General features: G+C 33.4%; 2 protein-coding genes and 1 long non-coding RNA gene across 3 annotated transcripts; all 3 read right to left on the minus strand.

Annotated features, from left to right (window-relative positions):
* Positions 1-10,700: 10,700 nt before the first annotated feature.
* On the minus strand, positions 10,701-11,355 carry LOC123274109. Its single transcript, XR_006511448.1, has 2 exons — positions 11,226-11,355; positions 10,701-11,168 (listed from the first exon to the last, which is right to left on the minus strand). It is a non-coding gene; the product is annotated as an uncharacterized LOC123274109 (long non-coding RNA).
* A 4,541-nt stretch (positions 11,356-15,896) lies between these two features.
* LOC123274099 (transketolase-like protein 2) lies at positions 15,897-21,946 on the minus strand. Its single transcript, XM_044741589.1, has 6 exons — positions 21,835-21,946; positions 17,588-17,925; positions 16,966-17,144; positions 16,636-16,870; positions 16,000-16,542; positions 15,897-15,911 (listed from the first exon to the last, which is right to left on the minus strand). Exons 1-6 carry the CDS (start codon positions 21,944-21,946, stop codon positions 15,897-15,899), a joined length of 1,422 nt encoding a protein of 473 aa, XP_044597524.1.
* A 1,424-nt stretch (positions 21,947-23,370) lies between these two features.
* On the minus strand, positions 23,371-23,982 carry LOC123274101. Its single transcript, XM_044741590.1, has one exon. The coding sequence runs from the start codon at positions 23,980-23,982 to the stop codon at positions 23,371-23,373; it is 612 nt and encodes a 203-aa protein (XP_044597525.1).
* Positions 23,983-27,360: the final 3,378 nt, after the last annotated feature.

The raw sequence follows: 27,360 nt of genomic DNA on the forward strand, positions 1-27,360 counted from the left end.
AGCCATTTTTGAAAAAATTCATAACTTTTGGAGTTAGGTAAAAAAATTCAAAAAAATTCTGAGAACCGTTTTTTATAGGGTAGAAAAGGATGGAAAACTTTCGGCCAAATCGAAAAGGGTCGGGGTCAAAAGTGGTCGATTTGGCATGGAATACCCCATTATATATATATATATATATATATATATATATATATAAGAGATTTCCACGTATATAGTCACTCATCACGATATCTCTAGAACCATAAGACCTAGAGACTTGAAATTTGGTAGGAATATTCTTTTTACCGAGTAGAGGTCAGCTAAGAACGGATTTAACGAAATTTCACCTACAAGGGGAGTTGCGGGGGCGTTAACAATGAAAAATTCCCATTTTTAAACTATAGCTCCTATCGACTCCAAATTTGGTAGGAATCTTTTGTGAGAGATGTAGAAATAATCTATGAACGAACTTTACGATATTTCACCCCACAGAGGGTTGCGGGGGTGGGTAATAACAATGAAAATTTTTAATTTTTAAACTATAGCTCCTACAGATTCCAAATTTTGTCGGAAGTTTCTGTGCGTGATGTAAAAATAATTTATGAACGAATTTTACGAATCTTACGCCAAAGAGGATTACGGGAGCGTTAACAATAAAAAATTCCCGTTTTCAAACTATAGCTCCAATAGACTCCAAATTGGGTAGAAATTTTCTGTAAGAGATGTAAAAATAATATAGGAACGAATTTTACGATAGCTTACTACACAGGGGTTTGCGGGGGTGGGTATTAACAATTATTTTTTTATTTATTTTTTTTTTTTATTTTAACCCCGCTTTTCAGACTTCTGTCTCAATGGGGGTCCGGCCGAGACCGGAAGGGGACTCCAGGCTGATCGGTACATTAAGTTTTGGCAGAATAAGTTTTGGCGGTATTACATACTTTTTCAGCCTGGAGAGTAATGCGGCGATGGGCCGACTTTGGGGAAACTGCACGCATTTGCCTGTGCCCCAACGGTAGCACAGGGCTTGGGGAAACCATCGAAAAACCCAAACCTGTACAGCCCGGCGTGAGTTACGAGCACCGATGTTCACTGAAAATTAAATTTCAGCTCACACCGGGATTCGAACCCACGCCTCACCAGTCCCAAGCAAGCATGACAAGCATTATACCGCTTAGCCATGGGACTGGCGGTATTAACAATTAAAATTTTTAATTTCCAAGCTATAGCTCCTATAGACTTCAAATTTAGTAGGAGTCTTCTATATGCGATATAGAAATGATCTAAGAACGGATTTTACAACGAATCACCTCCAATAAGGATCGCGGGAGTGGGTGTTGACAATAAAAAATGTTAATTTCCGAAATATAGCTTCTGAAAACTCTAAATTTAGTAGAAATATTTTATTTCTCCTGTAGAGATCATCTTAAAATGGATTTCAATAAAGTTTACTTCCGATAGGAATTGCGGGGGTGGGTGTTAAAATCTAAAATTTTAATTCCCAAACTGTAACTTCGACAAACTTCAAATTTGGTGGAAATCTTCGTGTATGATGTCAAGTTCAGCTAAGAATGAATTTTATCAAATTCAAACAAGAATAGGGACTGCGGGGGCGTTAACAATGAAAATCTCTTTTCTGCCCTCCAGGCGGAAAGTGGCAACTTTCGGCCCGCTGCGCTAAACGAAATTGCCGCTTTCCGCCTTTGTCGGACAGAAAAATAGTATACAAACCTATGGCAGGAAAATAATAAATATCTCAGATCACATATATGTCGACCTCGGCTTCGCCTCGGGCAACATATATGTGTTCTGAGACATTTCTCATTTTCTTGCCACAGGTGTGTAATATACTATTTTTAAAACAATAGTTTCTATGGACTCGAAGTTTTGTTGGAATATTTTATTTATAATGTAAGAATCATCTCGAATAGGATCTTACGAAATTCCTCCTCGACATAGGAGTGCGGGAGTGATGATTGTCAAAAAATTCATATTGTTCCTACAGATATAAAATTTGATAAAATCTGAAGAGAAACAGGAAATCACAGAGATGGCCTCCAAGGTCAACCGATTTGAATATTTTTCTTTCTTAATAATTATATTTTCTTACAACAATCGTCTCTTTGGCAGCGGCTAAAAATCCATTATAACGTTTGCAAAATTTTACTTTACATGTAGCTATTCAGTCAACGGACTAAAATATTAACATACATATTATTTTTGCTGATCACTAACCGATGAATTGTTCTTATTACGGAGGAAATTTTAATTAACAGCAAAATTCGCTTCACTTTAAGCTAGACAGATTTCAACTTCACTTATGAGACCTACAATAACTTGAACTGAAACTTTCAATGCTCATTTCAAATTTTTTTTTTTTGTGTCAATTATAATTCATTTTTTAAAGAAAGCCCCGGGAATGTTATATTAATTGCACATTGAAAGTTACAATAAATATTAGCTAGAATGATCACATGGATAAAAGGTAATTGCCAATTCGATGAAATTCGGAATCTCTGTAAGTCAATACAATATTTCAATTAAATTTCAAGTTTAAATCTACAAATACAATTCTATACAATTCTAACGCCCAGCGGAGCGGGCGGGTAACAGCTAGTTATTATATATAATTATATGTAAGTATATGCAATTATATATAAATTTTGTTAACCGGGATGATGATAATAATAATAATAATAATAATAATAATAATAATAATAATTATAATAATAATTATAATAATAATAATATATGATGATGACACTAGCGCTTTAAGGACTAACTTTAAGTGGACGGAGGAACTGCGAGTCGATCTCTTGGCGTGTTACCAGCGCAGCGAGCCGGGGATGATCGGTTACATAGCCCGGATACACACTCTTTGAAGTGACATGCATCCGGAGCTAGCACATTTTACGCCGAAACACCTGCGTAACTATGCCGCTCATCTCCGGCGTAACAGACGATCGCTCGTGCCGGATAGAAGGCAGTCTAATAGACTTTACTTTCCGGCGCAATTACACCAAGAGCGACGCCGTTCCTCCTTGGATGACATAAATCCCTTTATAGGACGGCAAGTAAGTATATCTAAAAAGATAACTTACTCCCAACAACAGCTAGAAGCGGTAAATGAAGATCTCCGTGCAAACATCCTGGAGGATTCCACCCTGCTCACTGTGAGCCAGGTTGTGTATGGTGCAGCAGTTTCGGCTTTTCCGAGAGAGAGACATTGTCTCTCGATCGAGGCAAGGTTGAGACAGCGCATCTCACAACTTGGACTCAAAATTGACAGATCCCGGAAACAGGTCTCCCGCATTCAGTGTGTGATTGAGTTTGAAACAACTCAACGAGCATACACGCCCCGAGTACGTCGCATTGCTGCTGAACTTCGGTGGCGTCATCACACATTGAATAAAAGTACTCTTCTTGTCATCAAGGAAGAGTCGCTTAATAAATTGCGAGCTCTAGTGACTGCCAAAAAGTCACTAGAGAAAAGGCTGAAACGGCTGGTCGACAATTCGTTGTTTCGATCTAGCCCTTCACGCTTTCTGACACCAAAGACTGTTGTTACCGGGAATTATCCAGCACCTGAGCGGGTGGAAGCCTTTTGGACTGAGTTGTATAGAGATCAACCAAACGTAAACGCCAACACTCCAGCTCTGCATGACTTCAAAGCATTTTGTCGGAAACACCGTCGACAGAATGCTGATGAAGAGAGCCCTGCAGTCAGTGTAAATGAAGTTCGTTTAGCTCTAGATGGCAGCAGAAATTGGGCTGCCCCGGGACCAGATGGCATTAATGTCTTCTGGTGGAAAAAGTTTACTTCTACCCACCTCCATTTGGCCCGTATATTTACATCTTACATTAGAGCTGACGAACCGATTCCAGACTGGCTCGTAGAAGGGCGAACCGTACTGATACCCAAAAAAGGTGACTTGTCTGACCCAAAGAATTACAGGCCAATCACCTGCCTGAATGCGGTTTATAAAATTTTTAAAAAAATTTTGAATAACCGTATCTTGCAGGAGATAGGACCTATATGGCAACAGATATATGAACAGCGTGGCAACAAAAGAGGCCTGTCAGGCTGCAAAGAGAACCTGATAGTTGATCGATGTGTCATACAAGATGCGATCTATTATCAACGCAACCTGTCAATGGCCTGGATTGACTATCGCAAGGCATTTGACTCAACTCCTCATGAGTTGATTTTATACCTCCTCAAGTGCCTGGGGGTCAATCCCGAAACGGTGGAATGCATTCGGCGTACAATGCAGCTCTGGCGAACGCGTTTCCATATAGGAAATGGAAACGCATTGCACGTAACCGGAGTTGTAGAGTACAAACGAGGGGTCTTCCAAGGCGATTCCTTGAGCCCTCTGCTGTTTTGCATCTCACTGCTGCCTATATCTGTTGCTCTCCGTAAAACCCATGGGTACTCTGTGGGGCCTCCGGGTGATCGAAAATACTCGATCACCCATCTGCTTTACATGGATGATCTGAAGCTATATAGTGCTAATGAAGATCATCTACAGGCAGCCCTGAACATCGTAGCAGAGTACACACGAGATGTCGGAATGTCTTTTAGGTTGGACAAGTGTGCGGTCATACATCTGGCGAGGGGTAAGTGCTCTGATACGGGTGATGATGTCGAGTTAGTAGATGGGAGCATCTTAAGACAATTAGGCGCCGGAGAGTTGTTTAGATACCTAGGAATGGAAGAGCACCGCATGCATGCGGTCTCTGAAGTCCGAGCAACTCTCCGTAGTGAGTATGTTAGGAGACTCCGGAATATTTGTTCCTCCGAACTTTCCGGCAAAAATAAAGTCTCCGCCACTAACATGCTCGCTGTCCCAGTCTTACTATACTCTTTCGGTGTCCTGAAATGGGCCCGAAAGGATTTACGAGATCTCGACATCAAAACCCGTAAGGTTATCAATATGGATCGGAGCATGCACCCCAATTCATCAGTCGCCAGATTATACCTCTCCCGGTCCATCAGTGGGAGAGGTCTGCAGAGTTTGGAGCGGCTGCATGATCGTTTGGTCCTGGGCTTAACATTCGAGGTTGTCAATTTCATTGCAGACGAGGATGACTTTCTTATGCAAATCGTACATAAACATGAAAATGCGCATAAGGGGTCGTTCTTGTATAAGGCAGCTATATATGCAGCAAGAACCCTTGGTCTTGGAGAGATAAACGCTCTTATGGAACTCCGAAAGGAAGAATTTAAGAGCGTCATCAGGAACGCCGAGGAAAAACAACTCCTAGGCGAACTGATGGACAAGTCCATGCACAGCGTGTACTTCAAACACGTGCGTGATCATGGCTTGTCCACCCAGCTGACCTTTTCCTTCTTAAAGTCAGCTGGCCTGATGTCCGAGACTGAAGGGTTCATATTTGCCTGCCAAGATGGTGTCATTAACACTCTAGAATACCGTAGCAAGGTGCTCCAGGTGCAGCTTCTGGACACGTCATGTAGGATGTGTAAACAACACCCGGAGACGCTCATACACCTTTTGTCGGCATGTCCTGTGCTGGCGAGAGGTGCATATATCCAGCGTCACAACGCTGCTCTGAGAGTACTGTACTACTATCTTCGTCATTACTACGGTATTGATATGACACCAGTGCTGCCTTATCTACCAGGAGATATTCCCCAGGTTGTTGAGAATGACAGTTGCAAAATTTACTGGAACATGCCATTTGCAACAACCCGGCGGATCGATCACAACAAACCCGATATTGTGCTCTTCGACAAGGCCACTCGTGACATTTATGTCATTGAGTTCTCGGCCCCGGCTGAACACAACATCTCAGCCAAAGAAGAGCACAAAAGAAAAATATATCAGGATCTCCTATTTGAAATTGGCAAACTTTACCCAGGTTACCGTGTCAAACTAGTCGTCCTAATCGTTGGCGTCCTTGGAGGGATGAAACAGTCTTTTGTATCCTCACTTGCCAAAGTTCCAGCTTGCACGTCAAAATCTGAGTTCTTGGCTGTCAGGATGCAGAAGGCTGTAATATTAGGTTCCCTCCGTCTACTTAGGGAAATGACTTTGGCCTGCTGTGGCCGCTAACCGCCTTGTTGTGCGGAGTGGTCCAGCAGTAATGGATGGAGCTCAGGCTGGGCCCTCGGAGAGTCGGACTTCGGGGACAACCCCCCTGAGCATTTAATAACATAATAATAATAATAATGTCTCTCTTTGGAAATAAATGCCGATTTATTAAATCTGACATATTTAAAAAAATTGAGCCGGTATGATAATATTGCTTAAGAAATTATTTTATGTTATTTTAAATTTCTTTTTTTCAATTAACACGTAATATCTATTTCTCAAATCTATAGCATTTCTAGAGGTAATCATATTCTTCATGTTACTAATAAAAGCTGAATTTAAAGAATTTAAGTTTTAGGCAATAATACTTTATCGGCTGGAACAATACACTTAAAGTTAAAAAATGAATAAAGAGTAGCATAAAAAATGTAATTGAATACATTAAATTAAAAAGTAAACACAAGATGATAAGAAATAAAATAAGGGAAGAAAATGGTATTCTTCTCATGCAAAGATATTTCAATTATTTCTCAGTCTGAAAGAAATCGTGGTGGTGACAATTTAAGAGCGTTTCAACAACTTTTACATAAATATGGTAAATATCTCATTATTTTCATAAAACTATTTTTAATACTTATTATATTTTACTCATTTCCGTTACACTGAAAATTCATTCGAATATAACAACAATATTTGAGGAGTTAAGTTTCAAAAGGGTATCTTTTCATTTTTGATTAATCGAAACAAAAAACTAATTATCTTCAATTATCAATGTTTGCATTGAGCTTTTTTCTCCGTAATATAATCATCAACCCCGTCATTATAACTCTCAACCACTTTTTCGTCCCCACCCCCCTGCATGTCGGGATTTTTTTCTTTCATGCCAGACACACATGTGCTGTGACTGTGGCCGACGGATTATAATCAGTACCTGCATTTGCATTACGGTTGTAAATAGTCTTAAATAGTATGGAGGTACTTCTATGACATTTTACCTCCATAACTATATGGGAAAACCACAGAAAAAGCGACCGGTACAGAGAGTGGCAATGAAATGCACATATTCTTAGTTTATAATCATTGAAAAATATTGGTGCGCGCTAAAATCGAACCCTGGTCCCACTCGTTCGAAATTCATGTACCGAGCCGATTAGGCTATTGTCAACCTGAAGTAATTAATATTTAAAAGTTCAGAAAACTGGTTTTTTAAAATATGAAAAGATACCCTTTTGAAAATCAGCTCCTCATTTAATAACATATTACTAAAAAAATTTATGTATATTTTACTTAAATCATATCTAGTTCATTGTATTTTAAAAGACATAAATTATAATTGAAAAGAGATTACTATAAATTATTTTTTTCAGCTCAGGTGGTAATCAATGTCGCTCTGGTAAGGCGTTTACTAATTGCTGAAACAAAGTTTTTTTTTTTAACTTTAAAAAATCAAAAATTGTATTATAATAAGAAATAATAAGAATGTTTTCTAATATCCTCAATTTCTTTACAGTAAAATCTCACTGAAATAACTGTACCGAACATAAAATTTTTCAAAACTGAGACTATAAAGTGACAATGCCATATATACATTCTTATAAGAACGACAGAAAAATCAGCATAAAAGAGTTATCAGAAAAACAATTTTGAAATAAAAAATCGATGTTGATATTAGAAGCGATAATGAGTATTGTGTGTAAATTAATGACTGTTGAATTTAGCAAGATTTTGTACTGAGTGTCTTCATCTACCATGAGCCTTAAAAAAACTTACCTTACTATTTACCGGGTGATTGAGGTGGTTGAAATTTGTTTCAAACACTTCTAAAACGTATTCACCATCTTTCTGAACTCTATGAAGTTTTATATAAGATGGACACTTACGTTTAAAGGTGCTATCAAACAAATAAAAAAGATAAAATTTTTAGGTGAAAATAAAGTCGTTTATATCGCTATAGAAAATCTTATTCGAGTCAAAGAAGTTTGCAATACGTAAGAAATTATTGCATCTACACCCACATAGCAATTTTTTTTTAATGCTGAGTAAGTCTGACCGTATCTTTATATGCTTATATGTCTTGCTGTTGATATTTGAGAGCTGCTTTTAATTGCAAGTTTAGTGTTATAAGCTTTACGTAAAAATTTATGAGTGTAAGATTACAGCTCTAGACTTATGCACAAAAATGAAAGTTTATCTATCGTCGTTAAAATTATTAACTTATTTCGTGAGAGACTTGAAAGACACATTAATATTTTTGTTGCTCTATAAAAGAGACTAAGATAGATAAATCGCAGATCATGTCACGGAGAGAATTTGTGGTAGTGTAATCGATCTTTGAATTGTAGTTTTTACAATTTATAAGATGGAAATTCTCATCATAATACAATCGTAAGAACTGTCATCTTGATGGTTACATTTACCATCGAATGTTGATAAATCTTGCATTAACATATTAAGAAAAACTATTATGCAATAATTACAAATGTCAAGTTCTCTCAATTGAGCGCTGAAAATAAGATTATAGAATACATTAAAATAATTCACTTTTTAAAAATCTCATGTATTGTGGTCAGGAAATGAATACTTACATTTAAAAAAAAATTACAAATAAATAAATTATTTTTTGAATTATCACGTGATTAGATTTTATAAATCCTTTTTTTTGAAGTGTTTTGATATTTTTTTTCTGTTTCTAATTTATTTACTGGCTCGTGTACGTCTGATTTCTAATAAGTAAATTATTTCAAGTGAAAATGTATCCTGTAATTTAATTTTCAATGCTCAATTGAAAGAGTATAATATTTGGAATTATTATTTAATAGTCAATTTAACCATCAAGATGGTTATTTTTACGATCGTATTATACTAAAAATAACCATCATATAAATTGTAAAACCTACAATACAAAGATCTTTGACACTACTACAAAATTCTTTCCGTGTAGCAGATCTCGAGCAAGTCATGCAAAAATATTTGCTGGAAAATTTGTAGTGCATTTCTCACAAGATATGTTTCAATACATATTTCATCATGTTGTTACGTCCCCACCTGCATTCGCAGATGTCTCTATAGCAAATACGCGCGCTAATTCAAAACTCTAATAATTTCATAAATATTCTTATTTTATAAATAATATTGTAAAATGATAAGTAAAGAATTCCAAATGTTAAATATTAAACATAAAATATTAGAAATAGAAAATGATAAGAAAAAGGAAACTCAGCCAACACCTGAGTAAACAGAATATTTTTAAGTTTACATTAACATTTTCTCTCGAAGAATGTTAATGGAAAATCTAGATAGACAAATATGACTCATTGTAAGACAACTAGCGTTGAGTACAAAGGTATATTCGAGAATATTCGAGGAATGTTCTAAATAAACAAACGATAACGAACGCTTGCGTGTCCTGGACTTTGGAGTTGAGTCAGCGCGGGTCACCCGAGTGGGCCTTGGAAATGCCACGCGCATCAACTCAAGAGAACAGGACATTCGGGGCCCGATACGCAACCCTACTCCTCCTAGGGCGCGGCCCTTGGACGAGGACATATAAGCAGGGTGCACGGGTAGTTCGAGGCTCTTCTTAATCTTAAAGTTACGAACTTAAGACTCTTCATAGTTAACACTCGTCGTGAGACTATTAATTCCAATTAAGAAATACCATTACGTACTTTACGGCAGTTGTCAAATCATATAAATTCAAAGTGTATTTTAAATAGTTAAATAAAGTTATTTGTTAATTAAATTCACCGAAGTTAGTTATTTCGGAGTTAATTCGAGAACCTCTACTTACGACTCTGGAGGTCGTAACATCTTTATCTCCAGCTCTAGTTGTTCTACTGGTTACTTACAAACCTGTAAGGTAACCGGGACGTAACAATGTTAAGCATAAAAAAATTTTAAATATCTTGTGTACAAGATTATAAGTATAAATTTTTTTTTTGTATAATGCAGCAATATTACTATTATTAATTCCTGTTACAATATCTCACCAAAGATTCACACGTATAAAACAAAAAGACACTGGTAAATTGACTAGTATGCACGGAAAACAAATGAAGCTGCTACAGGCGTTAATCCTATGAATGATGCATCTCAATTTTCTGTAGCTGCAACAATTTCACAAGCTTGGCCCTGTGACAGCTACAGTTTTTTTTCGTGTAAATAATATTGTATACGTTTATAAATATATTATTTACATCGTAATAATCGTAATGAATATCATGCTGCAGCACTAGAAACTTGCTTAGGAGATTATTATTTAGGTATAGTCTACCGAATATAAGATAATATTGAAAAATATTTCCTTCAGTTGTACTGCATAATTGTGCAAACAAAAGAAATTACAGAAATGCCTAAATGGCAAACAGCACACACATCTATAGATTATTTAAATAATCTAATAATTAATTAAAAAATAATTGAAATTTATTATCTATAGAATTATAATTTTAATGGATAAGTTAATAAATTTTTTTTAAGGCATTATTGAATAATTGTAATTTTAATATTAACTGTAAGTGTGTTGGTCGTTTGATGTACTACAACATTGCAATATCTTGTTCTTATTCTTCACTAAGATTGTCAATGAAATATCGCGTTGCATAAATAAACGTATTGTTGTAGCATGATTAAAAAAATATCAATATTTAACACAAAAAAAGTTTTAAAAAAATTGTATTTATTTATACGATCATCTTAATAATTATGCTTAATACACATCTGTATAAGGAAATGCAGCAATTAAAACCCTTTAAAAATATTAGTTGCTATGTCTACTCTAAATTTACCTATTATAAGCCACTTCATCATACTCAAAAACGATCAAGAAAAACACTCTGTTATTTACTCGCAACTTTAACAAGAAAGCAAAAAATATATGTCAAATCCTCTTCCAGCGTGAGTAATATAATACATCAAAGCTAAAAAAAAAAATTCCCTGTTCCCGATAGAAGTCAAAACCCTGATATCCCTCTGCATTTTGGACAATTTCTAGTCCAACGCAAGGAGGCATCCAGCCAAAAAGCTTGATAAATTTCTACGTACTTAGGCGTAGATATTAAACACTTGACTACCCCTAGGACATGAGAGCCAAGGATACACCTTATCATTGTCAAACAGCTTCTTCACATGCCTCTGGAAAATTTTTAGCTGCTCAAACTGAATGTAGGGACCAGTCGGTCCACCTCTCACCGGGTCTTCATCGATGATTATTCTCGCCTAAATTAAGTTGTTCATTAACCTCTTCATGGCTCTAGGTTGCAGCATGATGTAAATCGTGTCCTCGATTCATAGCAGAAAATTTTCATTGTGCTTGCGAGAGAACAAGGAAATAAATAAATTAACTGTAGGATTAGGAGCAAACCTGATACGCACCAGTGGTTAATTTTAATTATTATCAATTATTACGGACACATATTTGCTGTCAAAGGATTAAATAATTTGAATCGTTATGATGAAGACTTATATTTGGAGCGTTAGAGAAGAGAATATTATTTCAAGACGCAACGGATTTTTCAAACGGTAGATATTGATACCACAGCACCTGGATACCCTGTTTAAATTTTCCAATAGGATCCCATCAAAAGCGACAAAAGCCACTTAGAAACCCATAAATTTTATTGGTTTCTAAGTGGCTTTTGTCACTTTTGATGGGGTCTTATTGGAGTTTTTTAACAGGGTACATCATTTCATCAAGTGAATATAAAAAATTAACCGAAACGTCACCAGCCAAAGGCTTCATAGTCGTAGAAGTAGTAGCAGCAACAGCAGTATGAAAGACAAAAAAACTGCAAAAGAAATAAAACTAGAACAAATAACAGAAAAAGGCGTAAATTATTATCATCATCTTTCTCTTCTTCTTCTTCTTTTTCATCCTTATCTGCTTCACGATCGTCTTTCACAAAAATTGATTAAGAAAATTTGAATTCACTTTCGAACATAAGTAATATATAAATAAAATACTGATGTAGAAGATATTAAGAGATTACCTTCTCCAGGACCCTCCACATGATTTACTAACCCGTTGCACTCACTGCATTAATGTTAACAAAAAATTTAAAAATTTGTAAAAAATTACAATTTAGCCTGCTATGAAAGAACGAGGGTGACCAAGAGGCACAAAAAAACTGATATTGGTCTACCAAGGTAAAAAAAAAAAATTGTGTGTGTCAGCTCCGACGCACGACTGGAGTTTACTCCTTACGAACGATTGTATCATTTATATAGATTAGTAAATAATGTTAAATGAAATTAACCATTATATTACTCGAAGCATACATGATACATTTATTTACATTAATTATACAATTAATTTGTCAAAATAGCTAACTCTATTAATATTTTGTTAATATTTTTGAATTGCAAATTAATATCGACAGATATAAATAAAAATTGTGTGTAAACTCCAATAAACTCCAAAAATTTGTTTAAGTAACAATTTTTCTTTTAAAAATCATTATTTGTATCAAAGATTGAAATTCCGTAAAAAAAATTTCCAATTATCTTATAAACAACGCATTTTTTTATAGCAATTTTTTAAACAATAGGAGATACAAATTTTACAAAATTATTTTTATGCAGCTTTTGACAACATAAAAACGGATCATTAATAATATTTTGAAAAAATAAATTTTTTCGATGATTAATTTGAGTTTTTAATTTTGCAACAACGAAAATTATTAATAAAAAACTAAAAAATAAAAATTTTTTGATTTTTTCAACGGGGATCTATTCTGGCCTTTCAAGAATTGCTCCAAGAAAGAAAAAAAACCTCAAATTTATAGATTAAAAATTATCACACTTACAATGTACATGTTCAAGCAGATAAAAATGATTAATTAACTATTGCATAACTAATTGAAAAACTATGATGAAAATTTTTTTTAGACGGATTATTGTTCATTTATCTATCCAGTAAGCCCCTGATTTTTTTCATTTCTTAAATTTTATATGTAATTTTCGTGTTACACTTGATTTTACTCCTCATAAAATTTCCGTACCGGGCCTTATAACTTAAATCATTTCTTAAGGAGTAAACTCCAAAAATTAATCAAACCATTCATGAAGAAATCATTGCATGATAAGTTGCTGATAATGTGATAAAACGATAAATTGGTTTGTGAATAATGAAACGGTTTTTAAAGCATTAAACTAAAGTTATTAGATTAGAGAATTTGAAATAAAAACATTTCCAGACAACTTTACTTCTACAGTTATAGATAAGAATTATAAATATAATTTAGCAATGAAAAAATTTTTACTGTCGACGCTTGGAGACTTGTAGAAGTTTACTCGACAAAAAAAATAAATGATTGTAAATGCCCTTCATGTAAAAAAAATTCGGACACAAAAGTAGACGAGCAATTAAAATTACAAAGGTTACAAACAATGTCCTGATAAAACTTACTGGATGTGCAAAAATGTGTAAAACCTGTAACAAAAATTTTTATTCAAATAATTATATATTTTTTAATATTGATGAGATAATTAAAATAATTTACCTTTTTTTTATACATAATAATAATTGACTCAGAAATGATAAAAATGATATATTTTTGTTACCATTGAACAAATCTATATCTACAGACTTACTGAAATGAATAACCTAAAAAAATATTTACAATTGAGAAAACATAAATAGTTGAATTACATAATAAAAAATAATTATATAAATTAATAAATCAATGATACAAGTAATTACCAGCTATCTAATTTCATTATGAGCGTAAAAACTTTGAAGTTACAAAAATTTTTGAATAAATGAATAACTTTCTAGTCAAGTTGTTAATAAAAATATTAAACACTCATATTATAGTTGTATTATTGAGCGTTCATATTTTATTAGCCGTCATTTACTAATTAATTATAATAAACGCAGGATCAACATATTTATTTTGAACGCTACATAAATATTTAAATTCCTTGTGTGTTATCTTATTCGTCATTTAGTCAACAAACACTATTCACTATATACACTTTTGGTATTGTGTGTAAATGCATTATTTTTTTGTGGGTTGCCAGTACTCAGGCAGTACTGGCAACCCATAAGATTACCGGATTAATACAATAAAAACATTTGCCCGGGTACCGTACAAATAATTATAACTTTCATTTTATTAATTTATTTTAGCTTGGACAGCTCCGTAAAAGCAGTAATTGATATTTTGGACATCTATGTAGTTAAATTAAATACTAGATTTACATTCACGGTTATATTTAGGGAATTTTTTTAAATCACGGAGATTTTCCAACAAGCGTAAACATATTTCCGTGACTGTAGTTACATCCACGGGTGCAAATAATTTTCCTTCCGTGTTTAATATATGTTCCGTGGCCCTTATTTCATCCACGGATTTCATCCGTGGACGGTGTCAATAGACACTCCGATAAATTAATAACGTGGACGTCCGGATGTCACCCCATTTTGGATGTACCAACGATTACTCCCGAACAAATTGATAGTTCAAGACCGGACCTTTTTTATTAGTTTAAGAATTCGATTAACTGGGTCCGTATTTCATATCAGTGGCCTAGTTTACGTATTTTTTTTTTTTAATTGAATTTTTATTAAAATTCACTACGATACAACCGTACAAAGCCAAACGAACTTTTCTCATTTGTCACATGAAAACTATGGCGTCACTTAATCAAGCTAGATTTTTTTAGACTGCTTGCGCATGTGACAAGAAAAAAGAGCGCCGATATTTAAAAAAAAAATAAAAAATACTCTGTAAGAAGTTACTTAATTATAATTTATTTTTTAATCAATTACACAATTAATTTTTTTCTTAAAAAATGAATGAGCGTTATGAGGCGTGCACTTTTGGATTTTCCAAATTTTTTTTTTTCTATTGTGCTCCTTAGTTAGAAAAAAAGATTTGAAACCATTCGGAACGGCTGAAAGTGATTAAAAACGATTCAACTTGACAAATATATAGTATATAGATATACATTTTGGATGAGTTGAATCATTTTAAATTTTTTTTTTAATAAGGGCTTGTTTTAACGGCGCAGTTATAATGAAAAATGTCTTGAAAGGAAAAAATAAAGATTTTGATAGCTTTTTTGCCTTTAAAAGTTGGAAAAAATTTTGGCTCTCATGTTTTTTTGGATGAAATTTCGACTTCGCTTTTTTTTTTAATGTTAATTTTTTTATGTATTTAAAATAAAAAATATATCAATAAAATCAAATAGAAATATCGTTTGAAAAAATGAAAATTATTATGGTTGACCCAACTTGTAAATATTTATAGAATACAAAATTGTTAGCTACTTACATCGCGTTAAATCATTCGCCCAGGAAGCCTCGAAATCGTAATACATCTTTAATTTGTTGTTTTTCGGTTTAGGACTAAAGTTGTACTGATCTGAGACGCTTAAAAAAAAAAAAAAATGAACAGCTAATAAGAAAAAAAAATTATTTAAACAAATGACATTTCAAATATATTGTTGCGTAGCGATACACCATCAGACATGCGCACAATCATAAGCCGACACTAATGACGCGCGCAAATTTAAAATTAATTTCAGTAATAACGTTATACGCACTTACTACGCACACGAATAAAAACTTCTAATTTTAATGCTCAAAATTAAATTAAGAACTATAGTGAAATATTTAAGATTTTAGCTAATGTATGTCATCATGTGACAATGAAGATTAAAAATTTTTATCAAAATTATAGCTATAAACAAATTTTAAAAAATAAATTTAGTAATTGTACCTGCTGTACTCATCGTTAGTCGCGTGGATCTATCTTAGAGATAATAAATTGCATTGGTGTGATGCATCCATTGCATTAAATAGTTTTTCTGCCATGATCAGGAACATGATTTCCAAAGGCTCAGAATGCTCGGAGAAAATTAAGAAATAAAATCCTTTTTAAATTAATTTTAAGTATACAATAAATTTAAAAGTGAAGGTAAATTCCAATTTATAATGATAAGTATATAAAAACAGTGAAACACACCTGATCAAAAGTACGAGTGAAAGATTAGATGTTGCAAAGGCTGATACAAAAGCTACAGTACGATCTCTCAATGCAGCTCCAATAGTAACACTAACAGCATTCTGTTCAGCAATGAAACACTTAACAGAACGTTTTGGGTCAACAGTTTTTATCTTCTCAGCGAAGGTAAAATTTTTAGTGTCACCATCCAATGCAATAACACGTGCGTTATTCTTGGCTATTGTAGAGAAAACAGTTTCATAATCCAAATAGGTGGCTACTTTATCAGTTTTTTTGTAATTGGGTAGGCTGTCAAGTTTAATGTTGGTAATATCTACCACAGGAACATTATCAACCAAAGGTTTTAGCGAATGTAATGCCAAAGGACCGGCATTTTTTATTAATGATTTCAAATGCGCGATGACTTCTTCAGCTTTATTACCAAGAGCTTTACCATACCAGTTATCGAAATCTTCAATATTTTGGAAATTCTTGCCTTTGAATGTTTTTACGAGAATAGCTGTAGGACAGTCCTTAGTAATTTGTGCTTCGTGAAATGCCTGATGAATGAATATTTAATATTAATTTTTGAAATTTAACGTAAATTAAATTTTTATTAACTAATGAATGCAACTAAAAAAATTTATGCATACCTTGAACAATTCTTCAACATCATGACCATCGACAACTAAAGCATTAAATCCAAATGCCTGCAAGCACTTTCGGTATACTTCCATGTTATGTTGTAAAGAAGTTGATTTACTTTGACCGAGACGATTGATGTCAAAAGTGGCACAAAGTTTATCAAGTTTGTAGTAAGAGGCAAAGTGTGGCGCTTCCGAAATTGAGTCTTCTGCTGATTCTTCATCACCAATTAAACAGTATACACTGAAATGAATTATTTACTGATTTATTAGTATGATATTATAAAAAATAAATTTATTTAATAGTGCAAGCAATAAAAATGCTTACCGATAATTGGCCTTTTCATAATTTTTCCGACATAAGCCATATCAGCATCCACTAAAAGACCTTGACCTAGGGATCGAGTACCCACATCAACGAAATTCAATCTTGGAGTTGTATGTCCCTCTAAAGTCGCTGTCGATTTTACTTGAATTGAGTAAATCTTCAACAGGGAATAATCCAGCTTCTGCCCATACTGTAAATTAATAATTAATTTTTTACGTATTTAAAATTAGCTCTCACCTGTTAATTATTCATCAATTTACAACTATCAAATTATCAGAGTATCATTGGCAAGCTGTTGCTTATAATTATTCATTTAAACAACTTTGATAGATATAACAAACTAACATTAAGAACATCAATATGTATAAGTGTGAAGAAATAAGATATTAAAGAAAAAAAAAAAATTATTAACAATAACTAATCAATAAAATTAAAAATTACACTACAAAAAAATGAGTGAAGTTGCTATTAAATAAATTAGTAGCTCAAATGATCTTAAATTCATCCTGAGGCACGAGTTTTAAAAAATAATTTTGTGCCTTAAGATTCTAATAAACTGCCAGCAGTGTTGCATTCTTCAGCCCGCATGGCAAATTTAAAGTGTTTGAGCATGGTTATGTCTATAGAAGAGACATTATCTCCTTCATCGATTTTATTCAGGGAATTGGAGGCTTCCTCCTCCTTTTCTTCATCAGCTAACTCCATCTCCAGCCTGCCGGACTCTGGATCATTGTATTTGTCCGTAGTCAGACTGTTTTCAGCGGAGGGCAGCACGAAGTTCTTGTCAGCCTTTTCGTTAAAACTATCTTCATTGCGAACGGGAGTTGAGAGCCGACAGATGTTCGTAAAATCAGCCTGCAGGGAGTCGAGACTCCTACGACCGAGTCTGGAGACTATCTTGTACCCTTGTTCGTTCTCGAGATTGTTGTCGTTTTCTTTGTTATTCAAGTCGACTTCGCTGTAGAGACTCCCTTTGTTTTCAATTTTTAAAACAATAATTAATCAATAAAAGCAAAAATTCCACGAAAAAATATTGTACTATACTTACCATTGACTTAATACCGTCATAGACAGCGACAGGATAATAGGTATGGACGCAGAATCAGCGGTGGTAATTATGATTTTTTAATTTAATTATTCTAAGCCTTAACGTCAGTATTTTAGTGATGAAAATAAGGTAACGAAATCGGCTTAAATAAATTAATAAATATAATTTTTGAATTATAAATTTTCAGATACTTAGTTTTTTAAGAACAGATTATTTTTTTAATTTGAATAAATTTGCAAGTGTCTAAATAAAATAAATGAGTGCAATATCGGGGTGAGCTTTTATTTGAAAAAATGTCAATAGTTCACAAGATACAAGGTAATTTCTTCATTATGTACCTAAAGATAGAGTATTTTTAAATGCAGCTCACTTAATGTTTACAAGCTGTCATAACACGCTGTCACTACTAACCATCATAAATATATTTACCTTCACTATAACTAAGTTCACGCTCTACTACGATCTAAGTTTTGCCAATACAACATATTGCCATAAACTCGATAATTTTATAGAGTGGATGAGAATAAAAAATTTTTAACCCTGGGTAATGTTCACATCTGTATCATCGGGATTTTAAGTAATCGAGATTCTTGCCGACAAAAATTCAGGGTAATCGGGATCAATAATATCAGGATTCTGGGAATTCGGGATTGGTATCATCGAAATTTGAGGCAATTCTTAAATCAACACTTAAATAATTTCAAACTCTGGGACTTTGAAATTTTTTGACGGTGTAAACTCGGCATACGCCATACACTAGAAAATGGTGCCTTAATTTCAATAAGTTTATCAGTTTCTGGCAGTTTGTAACCAATTGTTATTGATAAATTAAAAAAAAAATTTTAAATCAACACTTGAAAAAATTTCAAACTCTGGGACTTTGAAATTTTTTGACGGTGTAAACTCGGCATACGTCATACACTAGAACATGTTGCCTTAATTTCAATAAGTTTATCAGTTTCTGGCAGTTTGTAGCCAATTGTTATTGATAAATTGAAAAAAAATTTTAAATCAACACTTAGATAAATTTCAAACTCTGGGACTTTGAAATTTTTTGACGGTGTAAACTCGGCATACGTCATACACTAGAACATTGTGCCCTAATTTTACTGAATTTATTAGTTTCTGGCAGTTTGTAGCCAATTGTTAATGATAAAAAAAAAAAAAAATTTTAAATCAACACTTAAATAATTTCAAACTCTGGGACTTTGAAATTTTTTGACGGTGTAAACTCGGCATACGCCATATACTAGAACATGGTTCCTTAATTTCAATAAATTAATCAGTTTTTGGCAGTTTGTAGCCAATTGTTAATGATAAATTAAAAAAAATTTTTAAATTAACACTTAAATAATTTCAAACTCTGGGACTTTGAAATTTTTCGACGGTGTAAACTCGACATACGCCATACACTAGAACGTGGTGTCTTAATTTCAATAAATTTATCAGTTTCTGGCAGTTCGTAGCCGATTGTTATTGATAAATTAGAAAAAAAAATTTAAATCAATACTTGCAAAAATTTCAAACTCTGAGACTTTGAATTTTTTTGACGGTGTAAACTCGGCATACGTCATACACTAGAACATTGTGCCCTAATTTCAATAAATTCATCAGTTTCTGGCAGTTTGTAGCTAATTGTTATTGATAAATTAAGAAAAAAATTTTAAATCTACACTTAAATAATTTCAAACTCTGGGACTTTGAAATTTTTTGACGGTGTAAACTCGGCATACGTCATACACTAGAACATGGTGCCTTAATTTCAATAAATTCATCAGTTTTTGGCAGTTTGTAGCCAATTGTTAATGATAAATTAAAAAAAATTCTTAAATCAACACTTAAATAATTTCAAACTCTGGGACTTTGAAATTTATTGACGGTGTAAACTCGACATACGCCATACACTAGAACATGGTCCCTTAATTTCAATAAATTTATCAGTTTCTGGCAGTTTGTAGCCAATTGTTATTGATAAATAAAAAAAAATTTTTAAATCAACACTTAGATAAATTTCAAACTCTGGGACTTTGAAATTTTTTGACGGTGTAAACTAGGCATACGTCATACACTAGAACGTGCTGCCTTAATTTCAATAAATTTATCAGTTTTTGGCAGTTTGTAGCCAATTGTTAATGATAAATTAAAAAAAATTTTCAAATCAACAATTAAATAATTTCAAACTCTGGGACTTTGAAATTTTTTGACGGTGTAAACTCGACATACGCCATACACTAGAACATGCTGTCTGAATTTCAATAAATTTATCAGTTTCTGGCAGTTTGTAGCCAATTTTTAATGATAAAAAAAAAAAAAATTTTAAATCAACACTTAAATAATTTCAAACTCTGGGACTTTGAAATTTTTTGACGGTGTAAACTCGGCATACGCCATATACTAGAACATGGTGCCTTAATTTCAATAAATTAATCAGTTTTTGGCAGTTTGTAGCCAATTGTTAATGATAAATTAAAAAAAATTTTTAAATTAACACTTAAATAATTTCAAACTCTGGGACTTTGAAATTTTTTGACGGTGCGAACTCGACATACGCCATACACTAGAACATTGTGTCTTAATTTCAATAAATTTATCAGTTTCTGGCAGTTTGTAGCCAATTGTTATTGATAAATTAAGAAAAATTTTCAAATCAACACTTAGATAAATTTCAAACTCTGGGACTTTGAAATTTTTTGTCGGTGTAAACTCGGCATACGTCATACACTAGAACATGCTGCCTTAATTTCAATAAATTTATCAGTTTTTGGCAGTTTGTAGCCAATTGTTAATGATAAATTAAAAAAAATTTTCAAATCAACAATTAAATAATTTCAAACTCTGGGACTTTGAAATTTTTTGACGGTGTAAACTCGACATACGCCATACACTAGAACATGCTGTCTTAATTTCAATAAATTTATCAGTTTCTGGCAGTTTGTAGCCAATTTTTAATGATAAAAAAAAAAAAAATTTTAAATCAACACTTAAATAATTTCAAACTCTGGGACTTTGAAATTTTTTGACGGTGTAAACTCGGCATACGCCATATACTAGAACATGGTGCCTTAATTTTAATAAATTAATCAGTTTTTGGCAGTTTGTAGCCAATTGTTAATGATAAATTAAAAAAAATTTTTAAATTAACACTTAAATAATTTCAAACTCTGGGACTTTGAAATTTTTTGACGGTGTGAACTCGACATACGCCATACACTAGAACATTGTGTCTTAATTTCAATAAATTTATCAGTTTCTGGCAGTTTGTAGCCAATTGTTATTGATAAATTAAGAAAAATTTTTAAATCAACACTTGCAAAAATTTCAAACTCTGAGACTTTGAAATTTTTTGACGGTGAAAACTCGGCATACGTCATACACTAGAACATTGTGCCCTAATTTTAATGAATTTATCAGTTTCTGGCAGTTTGTAGCCAATTGTTATTGATAAATTAAGAAAAAAATTTTTAAATTAACACGTAGAAAAATTTCAAACTCGGGGACTTTAAGAAAATTTTCGGTGTTCACGCGGCGTATACTTTGGATGAATTCGTTACGTATACACTATGTATACTTGGTGTATACTGAGCATAAATCGATCCGCTAGGGCCTTGTTTTTCCAAAATCTAGTTTTCATCAGATCTCGACGTTTTATTTTTAAGGTTCTAGGAAGCTCCGCTGATTACTCCCGTGATGTTGTCACTATGTCTGTATGTGTGTGAGTAGATGAACAGGGGGACTTTACCCCCTCGGTAAAACAGATTGTGGGTTCTGATCCGAACTATTTACCGACAGGTGGTAAGTGATATTTGCGACTTTCGGTACGTATCTGCTTTACCAACGGTCGGTAATTTACCGTCGGTCGATGCGTTGCCGGTATTTTTTGTCGACTGTCGGTGTTGGGGGCGGGGGGGTAAGTCAGCTATTTCGGGCCGACGTAAGTCCGCCATTTCTGGCCGACTCCGCCTCAGCCCTTTATTGCTATTTTGCAGTCGCAATTACGCCTTAATTTTTTGGGTATAGTATGATTACTTACCCCTTCTTCATATTTTGATGGTTAAATTTTCTTGTTTTAAGTTATGTAAAGTGGGGATCATCAAATAATTAACTCATGATTTTACATCTTTCTGTTCAGTCTATTCTGATTGTTCTTGTGAGCTCTAAATACTAGCACAATGGAATACATAATCGATTTTAATGGTTTCATTTTACCAGATGGTGTGTTCGTTGTTAAAGAAATATGTGTAATACAAGTTCGTAATGAATCCTTGACTTACAACGTCTACGATTGCGAGCATTGTGTGTTTCGACCACCTGAAAAATACATCAATGCATTGATCATGCGTGAAAATCAAGATCAAGACGGAAATAAACATGGTATTTTGTGGGATTATGGTGCATCACCTTATGAATTTTTCGAACAAAAACTCAAGGTTTGGGTGCAAAATGCTCGCTATTTTTACGTTCTTGGATCTCAAAAATACAAGTGGCTGGAACATCTAATTGATAATGCTGTTCCAATCATTGATATTGAACACATGATATTTTATTCACCTGACAATGTGGAAGATTTCGCAAAAGTGAGGTGTCCGATTCGTGAGTTTCATTCTAAAAGAGGGAGGTTCACATGTGCATTTCAAAATGCACAACAACTCAAGCATTGGTTTATGGACTATTGGGGAGTTGAACCATCTTATGGAAAATCAGTGCAAATATTTTATCAACTGGCTGATCTCCGTAAAATGCATCCTGTTGACATTGCTTGCCTAGATGATCATTTTATATTGCGATTTGCCAAGAATCAAATTTGCCATGTTTGGCACAATTTATCAATCAATTTGCAAAATAATGAAAAAATTATGGATTATAAATTTTGTGTCAAACATCATAAAGGAGGATGCGTAGACTGTGACATATCAGGAATTTATATGTATCCATATTAAAAAGATTGTTATACTTGTAATTCTAATAAATAAATATCTCTGACTTAAAAAATTTGTTAACATGTCTTATTTTAGGTTATGTTTTTTCTTAATCTTATAATTATTTGATAATTTTTTATGGAATATCTTAAGAGTTATGAATAATTTAAACATTATTTTAAAAAAAATTATTTATTTTTTATTGAAAAATGTTTTTTAGTTAGTACAGGTTCTATAATTTTACTTAATTGTTCAATTTTCAGCTGAAATAATTTTTTTCTTAGTACAGGATCTATAACTTTACTTGTACGTTTAATTCTTTCTCTGAATCTCTCTCTATCTCTAGCTGCTCTTTCCCATTCTCCTTGTCTTGCAAGTTGATATGCTGAAGCCCAAACATGCATGTAATGCACAGTCGGTGTCAAATTAAATCTAACAGTCATTGTTTTGTTTTACATTAATTTTCGCACAGTGTTGCTTATAGGCTTATATTCAATAATACGATCGTGAATAATTAGACAATACGCAGTTGTATTGGCTGGAAATGGAGCTAATGATTCGAATTCCAATCTAATATCTACTGGTCCAGATTTTATAGCCTCGTTTTGTTTGGAGCAGTCGATGACACAAAGTGGTGCTTCTTGTAAGAATTTTTTCTTAGTCAATATCGGTTCTGCTTCTTTATTGTAGTATGACGTTTGGAAGTTCGAGTACATATCATATAATAAAGCATACTGGTTGTTATTTATATTTAGATTCAAGTCCCCATAAGGATAGCTTTGAGAATTCAAAAATAGCTTGATGTTTCGAATCTGGCAATGATCAAATTGACTGGAATTCTTTTTAGAATCATTCTTTCTTGCTGTTCGGAATCCAAGAATCACCCAACGCGGCTTCTCTAGCTGTATTGAGGTTTTGACAGCCCAAATTTGATTTGAAGTTGCGGGTAACAATGGATATTCATATAATTCCCAAGTTCTGAAACTTATTGGAATAGCTGGATCGCCAGTAATATAATTCAATGTTTGGATTTTTTCTTTGTCTGATGGTGTTATGTATGGCATAATCCATTCAATTTTTTGAAGAGTAACTTTTACATTTTCTGCTGCTGCGTTCGTTTATATAAAAGCATTTATATCAGTATTAGCTATTGTAAGAATGATTTCAAGCTGAACATTCATTAGAATTTTTAAATAATCTTCTGCGAAGCCACACAATATATTCAGTGGAATGGATAAATCAAAGTATCCTTCTTCATTGGTGACTTCAGTTCCATCATTTGTATACCAGCCGGCATTTTCTAAACTGCTTAATTGATTTGGGCTGAAAGACAAATATCCTTTCATCGTACTGGTGATACCAACATTGGTATTTCGATCAATTTCAACACCATTCATCAATAAACGGAATTCTTTAATCATGTGACCAATGCTCATGTTGACAAGCTTCGTAGTAGCAGCAACAGCGGTGTTGTCGTCTTTTGTAAATTTACCAAGAACATGTAGTGTACTTTTGCTCGGAAGTATGTACAAATTCTGATTTTGAATGGTAATACGAACTTCATCATTATTATTCAGTGTTGATGAAGCATACGGCTGATGGGTATGTGACTCATAATGCGCAATTGACTCATCAAAAATGATTGGTTGTTGAATATTTAAGATATCTGCCATTCTCGTCTCGAGCGCCTGTCTCCTATTGTACCGTATTTGTCACCTTTTTCTGGACCGTTGTATTTTGAAGATACCTTAATTTTTTCAGATTTTTCGTTGCAACTATCCTTACAAAAGTCTCTACTGTATTTACGTTGTTCACTTTCCAAATATTTTTTTAAACTGTCACAAACTGGATTTTTCGACATTACTCACGAATAATTTACTTTCGTCGAGGTATTATACACTCAAGACAACAAAAGTTTATTTTTATTTTACGAATTTTCCACGTAATTTTAATCCGAGATTCTTGAGGAATTCTGCGTTCTGACGTGTTAATACTCTGTGAGGTACTCGTCGACTGATATTTTTCACCCATGTTGGTTTGTTTTTATAACCAGAACCAATTTTTGTATCAAAAACTATACCCATTATTAAGTAGTTTTCACATGTAATCTGATAGTAATAATTTCACCTCTAAAGTTCACTAATTTTCCGTCCTGATCAACTATTCGAAGTCTCACATTGTGTATAGCGTTTGCGACGACTGGAAGGTAAATGACGTGTGTTGGTACTTCAACAATCTTAAATCCTGGTGGAACACCTGGAAAAAATTCATGAATTGTGTGAACTTTGTATTCATTTATATATGCACCTGACGTGATATTACATTCAATTCTTAGAGCGTTGAGTTTCAATATGGTTACAGGCAGATCTGATGAATGAGTTTTGTGAGGTTCAAGGAGACGGTTTGTGAAACCCAATAGTTGACCAATAGAATCTTGAGGTCTAAAGTCAATAAACTGATCACATTTAATCTCACTTTTCAATTCATTGTTATTGGCTTTAATATTGATACTGATTTTCGGTAATGATTTTCGTATGTAACTTTCAATATCTGTAATTTCATAACTACCTGTTGGTATAGTTAGAACTTTATTATTAACAGAGATTGTATTCTCATCACTCTTTGTGATTTCCATGAATTCCTCAGAACTATTTGTTGGAAATGTCACTTCATTATTTAGAACAGCATTTATACTATCATCATTTTTTGTAATTATTGCAACATTTCTTTTCGACTTTTTTGTTTTTTTACTATTTACTTTTTCACTAGTAATATTATTTTTATTATTGACAACGTTGTCCTCTGAATAAGACACATAAAATTTATTAGCACCAACATCTATATTAGGTATCGAATTAAATGTCAGTAACTCTACAAACCCCAACACATAATTTTTAGCTGGTGATAATTCAATCGGTGGGAAATAGTTAGCTTCCAGTACTGAGGATGATCCAGTCAGTGTTAACCTAAATGACTCAGCCATGTCTGATGAGTTGAACAGTGAGTCACTTTAATTTATATTGTCCAGCTAAAAATTTAAGACATAAATGTCCACATATAATTGAGTCAAAATTTTGATATCTTTCATGATTATATTTTACGCTACCAACATCGAGATAATCCATAAGGTCTTGGGGTGGCTGTAAATTACCAAAACTGTCAAAATAAATTACATTATTACCAATTTTTTTGTATGCCACCCAATGAGTACCTGGTCCATCTTTATCATCTAGATTGATAATTGCTGATTCATTGCTTCTAGGTCCAGATTTTGGTAAGTCATTTCTCATAAAAACTCCACGGAAATTTGGAATTTTCAAAACCTTAGCATACTTCAGTATATCGACATTTGTTAATGCTCGATGTGGTAGCTCTACTTGTTTTTTGTCATCTTCTTGCATCCTTTGCCTGCAGGATACGGTCTTAAATATAATCCCATACCACGTCTGTATGGTCTTAAATATAAACCTTTACCCATGACTATCTCTTCTATCTTCATGTTATGACGTGTGGCTTCTTCCAATTGTTTTTTAGCAGCATTTGCATCATTTACACTTTTTGCAATTCCTGCTGCCCCACCGGCGAGAGACCCAATAGCAGAGAGCCCCGCAAAAATTGGAATCAAAAATGGAAGTACTCCTCCTATTTTTGATGGGATTGGTAAAATACGAGGCACTTTGACATTTTTCTTACCGCCAGATTTTTTCACCGCTTCACGAGCTCCCTTGAGCGCTGATTTTATAGGATCTCCACCTGCTTTCATAGACTTTTTAGCCGTTGTTATAACTTTTGTTAGCGCTACTTGAGGTTTCTTGCTCATTTTTCTTTTTTTGCTACTTTTTTTACCAACTTTTGTTCTTTTATTGGATTTTTTCAGCCCCATTCCAAATCGTCTCTTGACATTAATTATTTTATTAACAGTCCATGCAGCAGCTTTTTCTCCAATACCAGAGTCTGCTGCTTTAAATCTTTGTCAGGCTTTTTCGGCTAATACTTTATCAGCCTCGTGGCGAACTTCCAAATTATCTCGATTGGTAGAGTAGGCAATATCGTGCTCTTTACACGCAGCGTCTAAAGGATTAATTCCAGGATCTCCACGAACTAATCGTTTCGCTAGCTTTGTACCAGGTCCACAATACTGATAACCTGGGATATGAAGTTCAACTGGTAACTTGTTGATAAGATTATTTATGAAGCCCTTACCACATTTACTCTTCATAACGATACCATCACAACTGGTCCAACAATTTTATAAAAGCTGGTATTTATACCTGATTAGTGAAGTCGATGCTGCAGCTTTGAGACATGAACTTCAAAAAACAGAAAAATAAGTTGCCTGTGATCAATTTTGATCAAATTGTTCTTGGTACAGGAACAAAAAAAATTAAAAGACACGGTTCTTAATTACCAAATAGTGTACGCGCAGTGTTTTGTGGACCATC

Source organism: Cotesia glomerata, unplaced genomic scaffold, assembly GCF_020080835.1.
Source record: "Cotesia glomerata isolate CgM1 unplaced genomic scaffold, MPM_Cglom_v2.3 scaffold_22, whole genome shotgun sequence".
NCBI classification, from domain to species: Eukaryota; Metazoa; Arthropoda; class Insecta; order Hymenoptera; family Braconidae; genus Cotesia; species Cotesia glomerata.